Below are 20,032 nucleotides of genomic sequence, written 5' to 3'. Positions count from 1 at the left end.
GGCTTTTAGGAAATTCTGTATGGAGCTTTTACCATGTGCCAGACCTCAGGCTGGGGACCAGGGGTACAAGGATGAGTAAGGCATCTGGCCTTCCCTTAAGGAGTTTGTTGTCTCATGGCTCGGACACGATAAGGACATTACTACAGACATACATGAAGAGCTAAAGAAATAATATATAGAGGAAGAACTAGTTCTGCCCAAGAGGGAAGTCAAGGGAAGGTACCAAGAAAGTGTAGCATTTGAGTGGATGAAGAACTGGCCAAGACTGCTGAGGAAAGGGAGATTTAGATTAGGGGCCGACACAAGTAAGGGGTTTGCAAGGACATGAACTGAAGGGGGTTTGAGGAAAAAGCATAGCACGAAGTCAAGAACATAGATTTTGGGATCAGATTACCTAATTCTGGCCTCCTCAATATTTTCTAGTTTTATGATATTGGACTAATTATTTAATCTCTCTAAATTTCTATTTCTCTGTCTATATAAGAAAATTAAGTAGGCTGGGCATGGTGGCTCACACTTGTAATCCCAGCACTTTGGGAGGCCAAGGCAGGTGGGTTACCTGAGGTCAGAAGTTCAAGACCAGCCTGGCCAACATGGTGAAACTCCATCTCTACTAAAAATCCAAAAAATATTAGCCAGGCATGGTGGTGCATGCCTGTAATCCCAGCTACTTGGGAGGCTGAAGTAGGAGAATTGCTTGAACCTGGAAGGTGGAGGTTGCAGTGAGCTGAGATTATGCCATTGAACTCCAGCCTGAGTGACAAGAGTGAAACTCCATCCCTTGACCCACCAAAAAATAATAATAATAATAAAAAAAAAAGTAGTACCCTCTTCAGTGTGCTATTATGCAGATTGAATGGTATGAAAAGCATGTTCTTACCATTACTGGCACGTGCTCAGTTAACATTTTCCTGCCATTAGTAGCAGTAGGATGAGGAGTATTGAAAAGGCTAAAAATTAGAGTTCTGAGAAGAATAATAAGGATTAGATGTCAGAAAGTGTGTCATGACATATTTATGTGTATGCATGTGGGTACACAGAATTTTGAAATAGTTTTCCATTGAAACCTTTGTTTTTAACCAGTAGCACAGGGAAATGTTCAGTTTTGCACATACCAATGAATATCTGTTATGTCTGTTAGCCATTTACAACTACTATTGTTGTTTCTGTCATCTCCAGTAAAGTGTTTCTGTATTTTCACAAAAATGATCAAGACCTACCGCAAAAAATGATCAGGTAAGGGTGACTTTATGGGTCTCCTGCTGTGTATGTGACACCAAAATGACTCGTCGCATGAATTCGTAAGTGCTGTATTTGGTTTCAGTGTAGAATAGGAGATTGTGGTTCCCAGGTAGAAAAGGAGACTTTGAAATCTTTCTCCCAAAATGAGCGAAAATCTGGTGCCATCAGATCATAGGTTTTGTCATCGGGATGGGATTCAGTCTTGGATTCATCACCCAGCTGGCTAGGTAACTCTGAGCAAACACCAGATGCTCTTCAGCCTGTGTCCTGATCCGTAAAGTTGAGTTCATAATAGTAATACTCGCTTCACAGTGAAATTGTACACTAGAATGAAGGAATGCATAAAAAGCGTCTCGTACCCTGCTGGGCACAGAGAGGGTGATACACATCAGTCCCCTTATCCTGCATGTTCTAAGTCACCCCTCCCTGTCCCCAGCTTCTCCTGTCTGGGGATCTCAAGTTGGGAATGGTCATCTTTGGATGAAGCTGCCATGTTCATTTGTACTTAGAGGCAGACATTCTATTGGGAATTCAATGGATGTGTAAGACAGTGTAGGGGAACTGATTTTTAGGGAGCAATATGAAGTCAGAGAAATTGCAGTCTTGTCTCTACTTACATTCCTCATGGTCCCTTTCATTATTTTATGACAAATGTTACTTCAATCTACAGCAGTGTTTTCACCAGGGGCTGAAGGAATTGATGGTGTTGTTTTCTTCAGAATGAGCTGTAACATCCCTTTGTTCACAGAGATTGTAAATCCTGCATCCTTCAGATTAGATCATGTATGTTCAATATCAGTCGGAAACAAACAGAGAAGTAAATATTTGCTACAAAATGTCTTTCTGCTGCCTTGAAAATGAGTTTCCTAAATCTGACATGTCAGTTACCCTGCTTCATCCATTTCACATTTAGAATCAAAGGAAAACAATCCCCCACAGCAAGGAGCCTGTCACTTCACTTGGTGTATCCAGTGAAGATAATGGGACCACAGGGCGGTGGCATTGAATACTGATAAGGATGTGGCAGGCCATACTTAAAGTTTGGCGTCTCATTCAAATGACTGGCTGAGAGATGAAAAGAAAACAAAAATTAATCTCCCTCCCAGAGCCTTATACTGATTCACTTAGGGTTGGTTGCTGCTCAGCGGTCTGCCTCCTTCTCCCCCCCCAATAATAATCATAATCAAATATCCATTATTGGTTTTCGGCAACAGGGTAATTACTTTCTCTTCCTTATTTTCTGGGACAGTCAGTCTGTTCCTGAGAAAGGGCGATTGTGTAATGGTTCTCCCTACATCAACTCTGAGAAGTCGGTTGTGCCCTGCAGATATTAATGTCAGCCTGTTTGCTCTCTGGTGGAGTGAAAGAAGAAAATAATTTTATTGTGCTATTTTTAGACTTCAATTTAGATTGCAGCCTTCATGATACTTTGTGTACTGGGGACAGAGCTGTTGATGCAGAATTCAGCAGTGAGATGCTCTGGGTTCTACCTGCCCCCGACAGATTTTTTCACTTAGCCTGAATGCCTTAGAACTCTCCAGTCACATTGCCTTCATTGTCAGCTGAAAGCTGAGCCGTGACAACAGGGTTAAGATGCACTTTGTATTGACAGTGTTTGCCAGTGGAACTTGCTGCCAGCAGCCTCCAAGTCTGCTATCTGCCTGTAAAGGCCTAATCTGATCTTTTATATGCATAAATAATCAGCACCATACAAATTCTCTACAAACAAAATGAGTTTATTGACCATTCTTGCTTTTCTAAACAGTTTCCCAGAGGTGACGGATGAAAGCCAGACAAGAAAAAAGTATTTCTTTGCTGGATTTCCTTCTGAACAAACAAGAAGGACCCAGGTACCTGGGACTCCAGGTATCTTTTTCTCAGCTGGGATGGAAGGCCATGAACTAAAGCAGTCTTCCTCATTCTTTGGTATTAGCAATGAGCTGGTCTTAAACTTCAAAGGAATCTAAGAAAGTGCCAGTAATACCTGTCTGAGCTTGTCTTGTGACGTGTATGTTACCACATGTATTAAAATTCAGATCAATTTGCATCTAAATTATATGGGTGCATGTGACTTGGCAATCCAGAAGCTGTCAATTTTAGTTTATAAGAACAGCAACTTGGGCCTGGTGTGGTGGCTTACCCCTGTAATCCCAGCACTTTGGGAGACTGGAGCAGGTGGATCATGAGGTCAGGAGTTCAAGACCAGCTTGACCAGTATGGTGAAACCCTGTCTCTACTAAAAATACAAAAATTAGCTGGGCGTGGTAACACACGTCTGTAGTCCCAGCTACTCAGGAGGCTGAGGCAGGAGAATCACTTGAACCTGAGAGGCAGAGGTTATAGTGAGCCGAGATCGCGCCACTGCACTCCAGCCTGGGCGACAGAGTGAGACCCCGTCTCAAACAAAAAAAGAACCGCAACTTGGTCCTTGCTACTCCAAGTGTGGACTGCAGACCGGCAACGTTGATATCACATGGGTGTATTTAAAAATGCAGAATCTCAGGCACTTCCCTAACCTACAAATCAGAACCTGCCTTTTAATAAGATTCCCTAAGTGATTCATAGGCACATAAATTATTTTTAAAGTCACAAATCTTTTAAAAAATCTACCATGATCTGAATGTTTATGTCTCTCTCAAATTCATGTATTTAGACCTAATCCCCAGTGCAATGATGTTAAGAAGTGGCGCCTTTGGGCGGTGATTAGGTCACGAGGGTGGAGCCCTCCTGAGTGCTGATTAGTGCCCGTATACAAGAGGGTCCAGGGGGCTCCCATGTTCCTTTCACCGTGTTAGGATACAGCAAGAAGACACCACCTGCAAGAAATCGGGAACTTACCAGATGTCAGATTTGTTGGCCCCTTGATCTTGGACTTCCCACCCTTCAGAACTGTGAGAAATAAATTTCTGTTGTTTATAAGCTGCCCAGTTTATGGCATTTTTATTATAGCAGCTGGAACAGACTAAGGCAGAATCCCATTAAATCTGTGGAACCTCTTCCCATAAAAATGTACCTACACACACAATTTGCATATAATTTCAATGGTGCAAGTTCCATGGACTTCAATGAGACTTCCATTCACTGGAAGCAGAGAGATGCCTGGGGGAGCCCCCAGATGCCATGTGCCCCCAACAATGCTGACCCATACTGCTCTTGGATTGTCACATTGACCAGGTCTTCACCTTCATGCCCAGACCTTGTCTATGTAAGCAGCAGCAGCCTCCGGGGTGTCCCATGCCAGCCTCAGCAGTCCCTTTCATCCTTGTGGCTCTGATTAACCAGTCCTTGCTGTTTTTTTCCTTGCCTGGCTTCTCTGGTCTTTTGCTTTCTCCTTTTCCAATTTAGGGACTGGTGGGTACCAAACATTTCAGAATGACCATGAAGTAATAGCAGTTAGCTGAAACATGTCTATCAAGATTCTTTCCTACCCAAATCAGGCTCATAAACAGATGAGATGGAGAAAATAGGTCTTCCTGCTGTTTCGGCTGACAGTCCACCCATTCTGCAGGTCCTGCTGGAAGCTCACTTCTGTGTTCTGGTCTGTGCTTTGATTTCTTCTAATCTTTGGTGATGGTGTAAGGATAACACAACACAGGCTAAAGAAAACCCTTTAAGAAATTTGTTCACTTACTGGGTGATTTGCTTATCCCAGGCATGCCCTGACCTTGAAGAGTCCTTGCTCTGGTAAGGAAGCACATGTACACGGATGATTAAAATAAATGCTTCATGTCAAAATACAGGTACAGAATGCTATGTTGCTACAAAGGAAGGAATAACTAGCTTTTCCAAGAGGAGTGAGGGAGAGCATCAAAGAGAGCTGGCTTTTAAGGGATAAAGCAGACATTGCCTGAGACAAGGGCTGTAGAATTGCTTATTGTGAGAAACTACAGAGTTGGGAAGACTGAGTTGAGACAGGCATATTAGCAGAAGTGAGAGAGCTGCTAAGAATAAGAGCTAGCACTTAGACCCTGGTTGCTGTAGGACGTGCACAGGTGTAAGTGCTTTATATCAAGTACCTGTGCAGTTCTCTCCACAGTCCAACAATCCTTCCATTATGGATGAGGAAACGCATGCGTGGTGAGTTCAGTATCTTAACACTGTGTGGCTGCAAGTGGTGGAACTGGGCTTTGAACCTATGCAGTCTGGCTTCTACACTAGACTTCCGGGCAGAGGGTGCCTCCCTGTGCTTCCAGGATAAAACTTGCAGCACTGCCTTGGCTAGGACTCAAGAGGCACTGTTTTCTCCTCCACTACTGTTTCTGCAGTCTTTCCAACTCTCCACTTCATCAATGAGCCATGTCCATCCTCACATCACTATGTGTCTGTGTAACACTTAGGGCCACTGAGTTATGGGGGAAAAGAGAAATGGATATTTCTTAGTATTGTCTGGTGGTTCTGTTATCTCACAGTTCATGGAAACCAGATCACTGCAGACATGAGGCATTACCATCAGTCTCAGAGAAGACCTGACATCCTGTTGTAGATCAGAGAGTCCTGGCCACCACTAAGGTCCTGGAAAGACATGGGGAAGGCAAGCAGAAGCACAGGCGCCCTGAAGAGTCCCCCCTAACGCCCCCCCACCCAGGCACCACTCTCCACAGCTAAAGGTGTTTATGGTGTAGGAACCCTGTGGTGGTGGGAGATGGGGGATGATAAGGCTGCTTGGATAGGAAACATATGTGATTGGTTTGCACTGCTCCTCATACTGTTGTCAAATTCCTCACCGCTTCTGTGTACTTGGGGTGACAGTCTGACAGCCTGTGAGGTCAGACAAAGCCCAGATTACTTCCCTCACGCCTTTCCGTCTCGCACTTGTGGGCTGCCATTCTTAAAGGAGTCACGTGTGGGCTTTCTTTGCCAGAAGTAGGCATGGCTTAAATCTTTGGGGTTTGGGCACTGGAAATGACTCTGCTTCCCCTGCAAACATGCCCTGATGAGGCTGCAGGCCACTAGCTCTGCTCCTTTTTCAACATCAGAAACAGAGGCTCTCTTCCTTGACCATTGCTGGGACATTTCCCTTCTCCTCCTACTCCTAACTTTGTCATAGACGTCTCCTGAACTGCAGTTACTATGTTTGGAGGTAACATCATCCCCTTCTTTGGTTTGTGGATAGGGAATACCAGATACAAGGGAGAGCATCCCTAAGGCCTTCACCTGACCCCAGTCCTGCCTGTATGTCCTGCAGTTCTCATGGTAAGCCGTCACCTGTGTGCATAGCAGCATGGCTTATTCTTTGTCCTCTCTAGAACAAAGAATACGTTGGGCACGTTTCTGTGTTTTCTTTCTCCACCAGCCAGATATATGTGTCCACTTAGCTACACATAATTATTGTCTCCATAACTCTTTGACCTACACATTTGTAAGATAAAACATTTTGGACGAGAGCTCGTTAGCAGATCTGTTTCCATCCCACTCTCTTGGCATTTATTAGCGAGCCCTCTTCGGGAAGCCGTGTGTTCTGAGAGGTAGGAAGAATAACACATTTTACCTATAGTGTGGGGTCTGGCCAGCACCTATTCTTTCTGGGTTGAGCTGCTGGAATGTATTCAGGGGATAAGCTGAGAGGCGATTTACGAGGAGTGCTCTCTCCTTGTCTTACTCCTGCTTCCCTTTAAAGTTCCTTGGCTGCCCTTAGTGTGGCATGTGTTTCCATTTATCCTATAGTTCTCAAGACTCAATGGAGCTCTTGTACTTCTGAAGGCCACTTATTAGGAAGCCCGTCTCCCTGAGGTTGAGCTTGCACTGATCAAAACAGGGGCCCCCACAAACCATCACAGGGATATCTATGCAAAGGGGAGATGTTTAGCACCACAGTTAAGGATGGTGCATGCTTTGGCAGAATTACAAAAGGAAAATAAGTGGACAAAGTATGTTACTTTTTTTATTATTATTAAAGGGTGTGTGTGGTTTATTTGAGCAACAACAAAAACACAACAGAAAGGAGTAAAATGTAAAGGAAAAGCCCCATTTGCTCTCCTCCAACCATGAGGAAGCTGTTAGCAGTTTTAAGTGCATCCTTCCAGAAATACCTCCCTCATGTATGGACATATATGTCCTTTTGTTACTTTCAGAAAATTCAAATGGAATCATAACAGAATTTTGTTCTGTGCCTTGCCTTTTTTGCTTAATTTTTCTTGGAGGTCTTTCAACTTTAAAAGGTAAAAATGGCTGTATGATATGTAACAATAAGTGTGCTGATTCCAATTTTCTCCATTTGGTTGTTTCCAGTTATTTCTCATGCTGCAATGATCATCCTTTTTTATGTGTCTCTTTTACCTTGTCTGAATGTTCCTGTAGAGTAAATGCCTAGAAGAGGAATAGCTAGTGCAAAGGGCATGTGCATTTTAAATTTTGACCAATATTGCTGAATTACTTTCCTTAAAAAAGGCAGCTGACGTATCCCTCACCTTTAAAACAGCAAACTGTACAACTCCCAAACCTTTGTCTCTGAGTCTGCGCATCTTTATGTTGGATGCAAATCATATATTGATTGACTGGTTTTTTTTCTTCCTCTGCCTTTTTTGCTTATTTTCTTTTGGGATATTTGCTTTTTTACTTCTTGGCTTTCACAAATGTTTGCTGGTTAAGAAATCTAACTCATAGACCATGCAACATGTTAGAAATATTTTTTCCTAATATGTCATTTATATTTTGACTTTCATTTATGGCACATTTGCCACATAAAAGTTTACATTGATATGTATCTAGATTTTTCACTGTTTTTTGCTTTGGGGTTTCCGGTTTGTGTTTGCTTGGAAAGGTTTTCCCCACTTCAAGTTAGAGTCAAATAATGCAAAAATTTTCATTTAGATATTGGACAGCTTAGAAGCCAATACTGCACTGGCCACTGGCCAAATAGCCTGGCATGTTGAGACTCACCCTGAGACTTTAGTTTCTAATGCAGTGAATCCATTGGGATCACTTATAGAAAAGGATTTTACCCTATCAATCTTTACTAGAATGGATATTTTTAAACAATTTTTTTTGTGCTTTTCATTTAGGAGTCCTTTGAATGTAGTTTCCCTGAGTGTTTGTTCAGTTCATTAGTTATTGAGTTCTTATAGTGGATGACATCTTGCTAGACTACAGTCTTCATAGGGTTTTAAAAAATGAACATGAAATATTCTCAAACCTCATTAATTACATACAGTAGAAGAAGGCACCTGTAGACAAAACTCAGAGATCAAGGCGGAATGTAACAACTCTCTTGAGAGTACTACAAATTGCCATGTGGTTCAGAGAAAGGTGACATCACATATGGTTGTGAGGTCAGGGAAGAGTTTTGTATTAAAGTGACGTGAGCCTTGAGATGGGCCTTGATGAAATGGTTGGATTTCAATGCGCGTGGATTTTGGAGAAACAGCATAAGAAATAGGCATCTGTAATTAGAAACTTATGCCTTTGTTCTGTGAAGAGAGAGAGGTCCTCTTGGCGGGTATGTGGAGAACTCACAGGGGTGCAATGAATGAGGAGTCCAGAGTAGGGCTGAGGGCATCTTGGGAAAGGCCTCTGAGAATTTTGCTCTCCATTTGACAAGGAATAAGAGACATTCACGTTTTTGGAGCAGTAATAGATGGGATAGATTGGAAGTGTGAAATATTTGAAGACAGAAAGGCCCATCACTAATTGTAGTTTTCCTGGAATAAAGAAATAAAATGCTTAATTTGGGGTAGTGCTGGAAATGGGGAAAAGCAGACCTGAACAATAATCTCAGTTTATAATCTATAAGAGGGTACTGGGGCTGAGGAAAAGAAGAAGCTTAAAAATGACCAAGATTTCTAGCCTTCATTTGGTTCACTCTCTTAACATGCATTGAGTGCTTGCTTTATGTCAGCACTGTGCTGGGCGCTTGGACTGGAGGAGTTGGCAAGAGACAGGATCCCTGCTCTCAAGGGGCCACAGACAGCAAACAGGCCAGGATGGTGGCAGGTATAAGGACACCATGAATAAAAATGGAGAAATTAAGAAGAAGAGCTTATTTGATGGGGATCCCTGATAACTTTTAATTTGTGTCTTAAAACTTCAATTCTTGCTTCAGATAATTATCAATTTAATTATTCCTGGTGGTGTTCTCTTTCTCTCTTCATCCTGGTATACTATGGAGTGATACAGGAAAATGAATTGTTATTCAAGTTTAAAGTAGGCTGCAAAGTTGGAAAGCACTTTAAAATGCGAGGCTGGTTTGCTTATCCACAACAGGAAAGGGAAGTTTGTTACGCTAATGATTAGAATAAATCTTTGATTTCTGATGATATCTTAGTTTCTTCACCTGTGAACTAGAGACCTGTCCTAAAACAGTCCTTGTACTTTGCTCACAATTTGGTGAGTCATAAATCTGGGAAGGTCTTGCCTGGGCATTTCTCTGTGCGGGGCTGCGCCAAGACTCATGTGACTGGCAATGGCAATAGCGGTCAGCTGGGATCCCAGTGGGGGCCACTGACCAAGCATGTAGTCCCTCCAGCATGACAATCTTGAGATAGATAGATTCCTTGCATGACAACTGGCTTGCCCCAGAGCAAAGGTCCCAGAAGAACCAGGTGGAGGCTACGGGGCCTTTCCCTACCTTGCAAGTTAGATGGCATTACTCCCTCTCTGTTCCATTGGTTACTCCAAGGAAGGCACCAAAGTCAGCCCAGATTCAAGAGAGGAGGATATAGACACCAGCTCTTTATTATAGGAATGTCAACAGTTTAAAGGTTATGTTTTAAAAACACTACAATATAGCAACACCATCTTACCTCATGAGGTTGTCTTGAAGACTAAATGAAGTAATGTATGTACAACCCTTGGAACAGCACCTAACCAAAAACTATTAACAATGATGATGGTGGTGGTGGGAGTGGGGATGGGGATGAGGAGGATGATGAGTAACTGCACTGCCTTTCTGCAAAATGTCCCTTATTGTCTGGCAGGCTGAGTTTTGGAAAGAATGGTTTTACCTAATTTATATTTCCTATAACTATGAAGGGGATTGTCATAGGTTAATTGCCTTAATCTCATCACATTCTAACTAAGAATCCAGGGAGGGGTTGCTATCCATTGTGTTCCAAGGGAGATCTGAATATAAACCAAATTCTATTAGGAAGGGCAAAACAAGAAAGAGTGGGTAGTTTCAACCAACAACGACCTCTACAGATTCCTTGTTAAATACTCTTTCTTATATTACATTTCTTCCTTTCATATTATGAAATGGCATTGGAGAAGGAGGCTAACATTTCCAAAAGTTCAGTGGAAAATAGTGTTACTTTTTCCTTCTTAGAAAATAAAAGACAAAGGAATAAAATGTAAACATTTCGAATGACAACATTTTTTTTTCTGAATTGGAGGTTCAGTTGCCCAGAGTGCCTAGAGACACATGAGGACTATTCTACCTTCATCAGTTTGCAGCGGAAAATTTGATACTATTGGTCATTCATGCATCAGATACTTTACACCGTCATGTAAAACGACCTGGTTATTTTCAAAGCTTCCGAGAAATGGAGTAAAATACTAAGGCCCTTTAAGTGAACTTATTCATAAATCAGGAAAGAGAGTTTGGTTATAAGAGCTGAAACTCTAGGCGTCTGTGTCAGAACTCAGTATTTCCTTTCCTAAAATTGATAGAAGCCTACAAACTCACTGCCTGCCCTCTCCCACAGCACCATTCCCCATAGAAAACCCCATAGAAAAACACAAACATGCCTGAGTCTCAGGAGGATTCAAGCCACACTCAGATGATCTCCTAGACCCCATTTTACTTCCAACTGGCAGGAATAGCAGGAGTGGTGAATATCAATTCTGTTCTCAAGAACTTACCCCCAAACCCTGAAACTGTATCTTCTAGCTGCCTCATTACTGGTTGTGAAAACATCACCAAAGATCTCACACAGTTCAAGTCGCTATGAGTCATTCTCTTAAAGAATTATGACTAATGACCTAATTGTTTTCCCCGGGCAGAAATAGCAAAGCTGCTCAAGACTGCAAAATCAACCACTACTCTCTTTAGTACAAACTGATGCAATAAGCAGGTATCTTAAAAATCTAAAGCTTGATGAAATTATTATGTATTATGAAATTACACTGTAATTTTACAACTGCGTATTTTCCTCGGCACTTAGCATAGCATCCCCTCAAACTGGCTTCCAAACTTTGACATGCGCATTCTAAGAGAAGTTTGGGAACTAGCCCTACCCTCACTCAGGGTACACATCCTCTATCCCATCAAATAACAAACAGACACAATGTTACAGTATTCCAGTCATTATACTGTAGAACATTATTTACAGAAGCAGCAAACCTTTTTTTCTTAGGAAAGTTATAAGCTAGGCTGCTGGCTCTTTCCTTTGAATCCAGCCTTGCACACACCATAGAAGCCAGAGAGATGTTGATGGATCTGTCAAGTTCATAATAAAAAATAACAGAGAACTCCTCAGGTAACTGAAGGCGATTTGGCCCACGTGTGGGGAGGAAACAGATGATAGTGTGGAGGAGGGCTTTTCAGACATGACCTTTTCTTCCTCCTTCACATTGCTGAGGAAGGTCAATCCTACCTAGGTGCTTCCAGAAACAAACCCCTGCTGGCAGTGAGGCTCGGGGTGTTGAGGCTAGACAAGCAGTAGCAGAGGAGCGCTGCCTGGGAAGGGGTCAAGCAGATGGCCAGGATTTCAGCATCCCCGTCCTCCCTGTTCCCCAAGGGGTGGGTAATTACAACTGAGGGAGACTATATTTCTAGGAGCATAGATGATTCCCCCAGAGTATCTTTTCCCTGCACCCTTCTAGCACCTGAACACACTGGGACCTGCACAAGTTAGGGCCTGGGCAGTATCCACTTTTCCAAAGACCCAAGAACAGCCTAAGCAGTTAATATGCCTAAGGACATAAGAACTCCCTTGGAAAATAAACAAGACTGCTTTGGAGGACAGCTGTTACAAAAGAACAATAATAAATGGAATGGCTAAAACCTGAAGCATAATTATTGAAGTAGAAATACAAGGTGTTCAACACACATATCAAATATTTCCCAAAGATAAGGAAGGATATTGGAAACATGACATAAAACATGAAACCCTAAAAAGGAGTCAAATGGAAAATCAAAGAATGCAAAGTATAATTTTTTTTTAAGTTTCAGTAAATGCATTGAATGCCAAATGGATTCAGCTGAAAAACCAATGAGTGAACCAGAAGATCTCAGAAATTCTCAGAGGACATCAGCAATAGTCAGAGACAGGGAAAACTTAAAAGATAAGTGAAGCAATATGAAGAATAGCGTTCATGTAAAAAGAATCCCAGAAGGAAGGAAAACAATCAGTAGAAGAATGGAAGGAAACATGAGAGAAAGATTGAAAACCACCCAGAAAAAGGAAAAAGTATAAAATCTCAGACTGATGGGCTTAGTAGAGTGCAAAACAGAATAGAAAAAAAGGGGAGAGGCATACCTCAATAGGTTGTAATAACATTTACGTAAAACAGTGGTAGAGAGAACATTCTAAGAACAGGTCAATTATTAAAGGATGAGAACTAGATTGATCTCAGACTTCTCAATAGACCACATCGTACAAGAGGCTATCAAGTAATATTTTCAAAATGTGGAGCCAAGAATATTAAATAAAACCATTATTTAAAAGGGACTGTGAGACCTGGAAATACATAAAAGATTTATCATGCACAAGCTTCTTGGGAATATTCTTTGAGGAAGTATTTCAAGAAGATGAAAAATCTAGGAGGATAATATGAGCTGTGTCACAGAGTATGCAAATAAACCTTAGCAAATTTTTTACTGTTGATGAAATAGAGAACTTACAAATCAAACAAACAACAAAAATAAATCTTAATAAAAACCTGGAATTAAAATATAGCCTCAAAATATATATCAATTTATTGCTTCAGGGGTGGGATGGGGTAGAATGAGAGTGAGGTGAAAATATACTAACACACTTTTCTTCTTGTTTGGGAGGAAGATGTAGAAATTGAAAAGCTCAGCAAATGTATATGGAAAAACATAAATATGACCTTACAGATACAAAGGAAACTACCGGAAGACAAAAATATAATGTATAATTTTTAGACCAATAGAAGAAGATTTGATCCACTCAATGGAAAGTAGGAAAATATAAAAAGAAAAATTGTTTAAAAAGTAAGGGAGGATTTCTGATCTAGGAAAAAAGGCATGGACCCATTTCTCTCTGCTTCTTCCCACTAAATGCAATTCTAAATCCTGAAAATAATGCAAGAGCTAATTGAAGGAGAACTCTAAAAGACTGTGAGAGGACAGTAATCTGCCTTGGGACTGCAGGACTAGAGGGAAAACATAGCTTCAGGGCTTCCTACATACCTACCTCATGAAAAAAGACAACCTAGACCTGGATTCCCTGACCTCCAACCAAGCAGCCAAAGGCAGCTCAGCTAGGTTTATTCCTGCTCTAGATTTGGAGCCCTGCTAACAATAAGCAGCCAGGGGAGTGCTCTCCTTCCCTGCTGGCCTCCAACTCCCTTCCCCTCCCAGAGACACCCGGTTAGTCAGGAGCCCCTGGCAAGAGGGACCCTGCCACAACAGATGCCCAGCCTGGGGAGTGTCCTCCTCTCCCCTCCCTGCCCCACCAGGGGCAAGGGGAATTCTGCCATGGTAGGTACCCAGCCAAGGAAGTCTTCTTGTCCTCCAGAGCCTGAGACTTTACACCCCCACCAAGAGACATTCAGTTACCTGACCTGGGGGAGGCCCCTTCTGCCCCTTCAGCTAGTACCATCAGGGACCAGTGGAAGTTCTCATAGAGCCAGACGAATCCAGCAGACAAACAACAACAACAACAACAACAACAACAACAACAACAAAACAACCAACTCAAAACAAAAACTCAAAGCCAAACAAACAATAGGAACCATACCATAATGGCTTCAAAAATCAAAATTCCATTGGAACCACATATAGACAGGACAGGACCTACATGATAAAGCTAAACAGAATTCCCTCATAAAATAAAATATTTAAATAGAACTCAACTTTTTTTAGCATAATGACCCACGTGCCCAAGATATAATTAGGAAGCATTCATCATAATAAAAAACAAGGAAATCACAGCTTGGATGAGGAAAGACAATCAACTGAAAGAAAGAAACCAGCATGGAGATGAATCAGATGTTGGAATTATGTGACAAGAATTGTGTACAGTCATCATGAAAATGCTTCAATAAGCTATTACAACAAATGAAAAAATTAGAAAAGGTCAGCAAAGATACAGAAATTTTTTAAAAAACCAAATGTAAATTATAGAACTAAAAATATGAAAACAGAAATAACAATCTCACTGCATAGGCTCAATTGTAGAGTGAAGGTGACAGAGAATAGATTCAGCGAAATTGAGAACAGATTAATAGAATTTACCCAATCTGAACAAGAAACAATGGACTGAAAAAAATGAACAGAGCCTCTGGGCTCTGTGGGACATAGCAAAAGATCCACCATTTATATCACTGGATTCTAAAAGGAGAAAAGGAGAGTGAGGCTAAAGAATATTTGAAGAAACAGTGGCTAAAAACTCCTGGAATTTGGTGAAAGGCACAATCCTACAGATTCAAGAAACTACACAAATCCCCAGGAGAATAAATACAAATAAATCCACACTAACACACATAAGAACTGAGTTTCTGAAAACTAAAGACAAGGAAAAATCCTTGAGAACACCCAAAGAGATTTATTACCTATAGGGAAACAAAATTTCAGTAACAGTGAATTTATCATCTGAAACTATGGAAGCCAGAAAGAAGCGGCACAATTATCAAATGATAATAGAAAAGAACTGTCAACCTAGAATCCTACATCCAGCAAAATTATCCTTTAAGAATGAAGAGGAAATAAAGATATTCCCAGATGAAGAAAACTACATGTATTTGTTGTTAGCAGATTAAAGATTAGCTAGACAAAATTCTCTTAGAGATACAGAAAGGAATATAGAATAATGAAAAGAGTAGAAACACAGTAGACTATCCTTTACTTCATGAATTTTATGTATTGTATTATGGTAATTGAGACAAAAATGTTAATGTCATCTGATACTTAAGACAATAATATTTTATTTTATTTTATTTTATTTTTGAGACGGAGTCTTATTCTGTCACCCAGGCTGGAGTGCAGTGGCGCGATCTCGGTTCACTGCAACCTCCACCTCCCAGGTTCAAGCAATTCTCCTATCTCAGCCTCCTGAGTAGCTGGAACTACAAGCACGTGCCACCGTGCCAGCTAATTTTTGTATTTTTAGTAGAGATGGGGTTTCACCATATTGGTCAGGCTGGTCTCTAACTCCTGACCTCAGGTGATCCGCCTGCCTCGCCCTTCCAAAGTGCTGGGATTACAGGTGTGAACCAATACACCAGGAAATAATATTTTGAAGTGCAGAAAGTAGAGACTGAAATGGAAGGGAGGCTTATTTGTGTACTTAAAGTAGCAAAATATTGGTGCCAGCTGATGGTGATGCCACCAGCATATTGTAATACACAGAACAATTGTTATGCAAAATATACCAAGAGATATAATCCAACGTATTATAAATAAATTGAGGTGAAATGATTTTTGGCAAACGTATAAAAGTAATTCAATGAAGGAACAATAGAATTTTTAACAAATGGAGCTAGAGCTATTGAACATTCATAAGCAAAAAGATGAACTCAAACTAAGTCTCATACTTCTTACAAAAATTAACTTAAAATGGATCAAGGACCTAACTGTAAAATACAAAACTATAAACCTTTTAGGAAAAAAGAGGAGTCAGTCTTTGAGACCTAAGGCAAGGCAAAAATTTCTAAGACTCGACACTAGAAGCACAGTCAAGTAAAAGGAAACATTGATAGGCTGAACCTCTTTGAAGTAAAACCTTTTGCTCTGTAAAGATTCACGTGAAGAGGATGAAAGGACAAGCTAGAGACTGGGAGACATGTTTGTAACCATATATATCTGACAAATCATTAGTATGTAGAATGTATAAAGTCTGAAAACTCAATACTAAAAAATGTTAATTTGAGTAGAAAAGAGGCAAAAGACATAAAATATACCTCACTGAAGAGGCTATATGGATGGCAAAGAAGCACATGAAAAGGTAGTCAACATCATTAGACATGAGGATAATGGAAATTGAAGCTGCAATGAGATAGCATTGCACACCTCTCAGAATGGCAAAAACAAAAAAAAATTATAACACCAACTACTGGTGAGGATCCAAGATCACTCATACATTTTTGATAAGAATGCAAATGGTATGGCCACTCTGAAAAACAGTTTGGCAGTTTCTTTCAAAACTAAACATGTAACTATGATACAACCCAGTAATTGTGCTGTTAGACGATTATTTCAGAAAAATGAAAATTTAATTTCACACAAACACCTGTGCACAGATGTTCATAGCATCTTTTATTCATAATATCCCCAGACTAGGAGTATCCAAAATATCTGTCTGTGGGTGAATGGTTAAACACACTGTGGTACATACATAGCATGGAATACTACTCAGCAGTTAAAAAGGAACAAACAATTGATATGTGAATCTCCAGGAAGTTATACTGAGCACACACACACACACACACACACACACAAAAGCCAATTCCTGAAGGTATCTACTTTGTGATTCTGTTTATATAACATTTTTGAAATGACAACATTTTAAAAAGGGGTAACAGACTTAGTGGTCTCCAGGGACTAGGGAGGGGAGGCATGGGACGTAGGCAGGTGTGGTTATAAAAGGGGACATGCGGATTCTTGTGATAATTGAATTGTTCTGTAGCTTGAATGTGGTAAGGGGTACCGGAACTTACATAAGTGATACAGTTGTATAAAACTATGAAAACACACACACAATGGGAACTCTGACAAAGATCGGTGGATTTTATCAATGTCAATATGCTGGCATGATATTGCACTATTGTTTTTGCAAAGTGTTACCATTTTGAAGAACTGGGTAAAGGTACATGAGAACTCTCTATATTCTTTCTTACAATTGTATGTGAATTTAATAAAAAGAAAAAGGAAAATAGAAAAAAGAAAAAAGGGAATTTTTTAATTGAAAAACTGGGCTAAAATCAACGAGAAAACACCAATAATTACACAGTAATTACAATTATTGAGAGTACATGGGTTAAAACCAGCAATCCAAAGATAAAATCTTAGAATGGGTTTTATACAATTCAGCAAATGTTTTGTGTTAGAGTCGTTTTAAAAATATGCAAATAGACTGAAAACGTAGAATGGTAAAAAGATAAAATTGAACTAAAAGAGTGTTGGAATAACAATTTTAATATCAGACAAAATAGACTTTAAGGCTAAAATATAATATCAGTAATGAAAATTGTCATATAAAGAAAAGAAGCAGTTAGAAAATGTAATGATTGGAACCCCTAGGTATCTAACATCCTAATCTGAGACTAATAAAACAACCAATAAAATTATGGGAGGAAATAGAAGAATCAAGAATTATAGTTGGAAATTTAAAACACTCATTTCAGAAACTCATAGATGAAGCAAACAACAAGAAAAACAAATACATAAAAATTTTAATAACATAATATGCCTTCACTTTCCTTTCAATGAACACAATGCTCATTCTTTTTGGACACATATGGAAATTTTACAAAAATCAATGAAGTACTAGGTGATAGAAGAACCCTCAGATAATTTTATAGAGTTAATTCTCAACCAGTATGCAATAAAATTAGGTATTAATCTAACAAAAAGGGAGGTGAAAAAAATCTCTTCTATTTAGAAACTAAAAGATATATCTATCACTATACAATCCTTGAATTAACAAGGGAACCATTAGGAAAGATAATGAAAAACGCTGTCTGTAAAATCTGCTGGACAATAATGCTATAAATTCTAAAAAAACATATAATGCTATTACAGAAAAATATTTCAAATTGATAGATTTTGTGATAGGCCCACAAGTGTTTGCTAAATTATTTTCCATATTTTTCTGTATGTTGCAGTGAGCTCAGATCACACTGCACTCCAGCCTGGGCAACAGAGCGAGACTCTGTCTCAAAAAATACATATATATATATATATATATATATAATAACTAAAACTTTAAATAAACATATATTGGACATGGTTAAAGTATTACTCAGACAAAAATTAAGAGCTTTAAATATGCTTATTATAACATTAAAATATCAAAAGAGGAAAATATGAAAAAGAAAACAAATGAGTTAAGTGTTTAACAGAAGCTAATAAAAAGTAAGATAATAAATCCAAAGAAATGGGGAAAATGGAAATATAAGATAAGAACAAATCAATGAAATAGTGAAAAATGATTAATATGAAGATTAACAAAGGAAAAATCAGTTCTTTGAAAAGAGTAATAAGATAGCAAACCTTTGATAAGACTGAATAAGATAAATCAGAAAAAGAATAAGTAAAACACATCCTGGAAAGGAGATCTACAAACAAGTAATTTTAAAAATAGTTTTAAAAAATATGAACAAACATGTAACAATACATTTGAAATTCATTCAAAAAGGATTAATTTATATAAAGGATGTAAAATATTAAAATGTACAGAAGAATAAATGGAAAAGTTGAATAGAGTGTAAAAGTTAAAGATATTGAAATGGTAATAAAATGTCTCCTTCAACAAAACCCTTGGGAAAAAGGATAGGGAACCCAAGAAAGGAATAAATAGACAATGAATATGAAAAGATAATTCACAGAAGAAAATCTGAGTGGCTATGAAATGATCCTAGTGGAGAAATGCAACTTCAAACAAGATCCTACCTTTTACCTATTAGATTGGCTAAAATTAGGAAAACGAAAAATACCAAAGTGCCCCCAACTAAGGACTGTTGTTTCTAGTGTGGACCAGACCCCATTCCTGCACTGCTGCTCCAGTGCATCTCTCAGAAAATCTGTTCCCTCCCTCCTTCCCTCCCTCCCTCCCTCCCTCCCTTCTTTCCTTCCTCCTTTCCTTCCTTCTTTCCTACTTCCCTTCTTTCCTTCCATCCTTCTTTCCTTCCTTCCTTCCTTCTTTCCTCGCTCCTTCCTACTTCCCTTCCTTCCTTCCTTCTTTCCTTCCTTCTTTCCTTCCTTCCTTCCTTCCTTCCTTCCTTCCTTCCTTTCTTCCTCCTTTTCTTATTATATTTTCTTTCTCTTTTTGTTATTTTATATTGGCATGGACATAAAATACACACATCATGAATGTGCTGCTTGATGATTTTTCACAAAATGAACTCATGGAATCATCACCATCAAGAAATAAAATGCTTCTTGTACATGAGAAGTCCCATTATGCCTCTCCCATTATAAGCCACCATGCCAAGCTTATTTTACTTTTATTTTTGAAGAAAATTCAAAATGATTGCATAGTTCTAGATTGCCAATTAATTTCTTTCAGCATTTTAAAGATGTTTTATTGTCTCCTAGCTTTCACTGTTTCTGTCATCCATATTTTTGTTCGTTTGAAGTTAAGGTACCTTTCTTTTTCTCTCACTGCTTTTAAGAATTTTGTTCTGTCTTTGATGTTTAGAAATTTCATTATGATGGGCCTAGGTATGTGTTTTCTTTGATCTTTTCCTATTTTGAATTGTAGTGCTTCCTAAATGTGTGGTGTGATGTTCTTTGTCAACACATGGTATTTTCAGCTGATAATCTCTTCCAATATTACTTCTGTCTAATTCCTTCTTTTTTTTTTTTTTTTTTTTTTTTTTGAGACAGAGTCTCGCTCTGTCGCCCAGGCTGGAGTGCAGTGGCCGGATCTCAGCTCACTGCAAGCTCTGCCTCCCGGGTTTATGCCATTCTCCTGCCTCAGCCTCCCGAGTAGCTGGGACTACAGGCGCC

At 39.5% G+C, this 20,032-nt stretch overlaps 1 protein-coding gene across 6 annotated transcripts in view; it reads left to right on the top strand.

Annotated features, from left to right (window-relative positions):
• DISC1 (DISC1 scaffold protein) overlaps window positions 1-20,032 on the top strand; it is a 397,938-nt gene that overhangs the window by 345,042 nt on the left and 32,864 nt on the right. For 2 of the 6 annotated variants that reach the window (XM_033199715.1, XM_033199713.1), the window contains one exon: window positions 1,180-1,236. The exons of the other annotated variants lie outside the window; for them this stretch is intronic. In XM_033199715.1, the coding sequence (XP_033055606.1) occupies window positions 1,180-1,236 (57 nt within the window). The remainder of the gene's footprint in view (window positions 1-1,179; window positions 1,237-20,032) is intronic. 6 annotated transcript variants of the gene reach the window in all.

This window comes from Trachypithecus francoisi, unplaced genomic scaffold (assembly GCF_009764315.1).
Source record: "Trachypithecus francoisi isolate TF-2019V2 unplaced genomic scaffold, Tfra_2.0 Lachesis_group5, whole genome shotgun sequence".
NCBI lineage: Eukaryota > Metazoa > Chordata > Mammalia > Primates > Cercopithecidae > Trachypithecus > Trachypithecus francoisi.
Note: the sequence above shows the minus strand (reverse complement) of the source record. Positions and strands in the feature narration are given on the sequence as shown.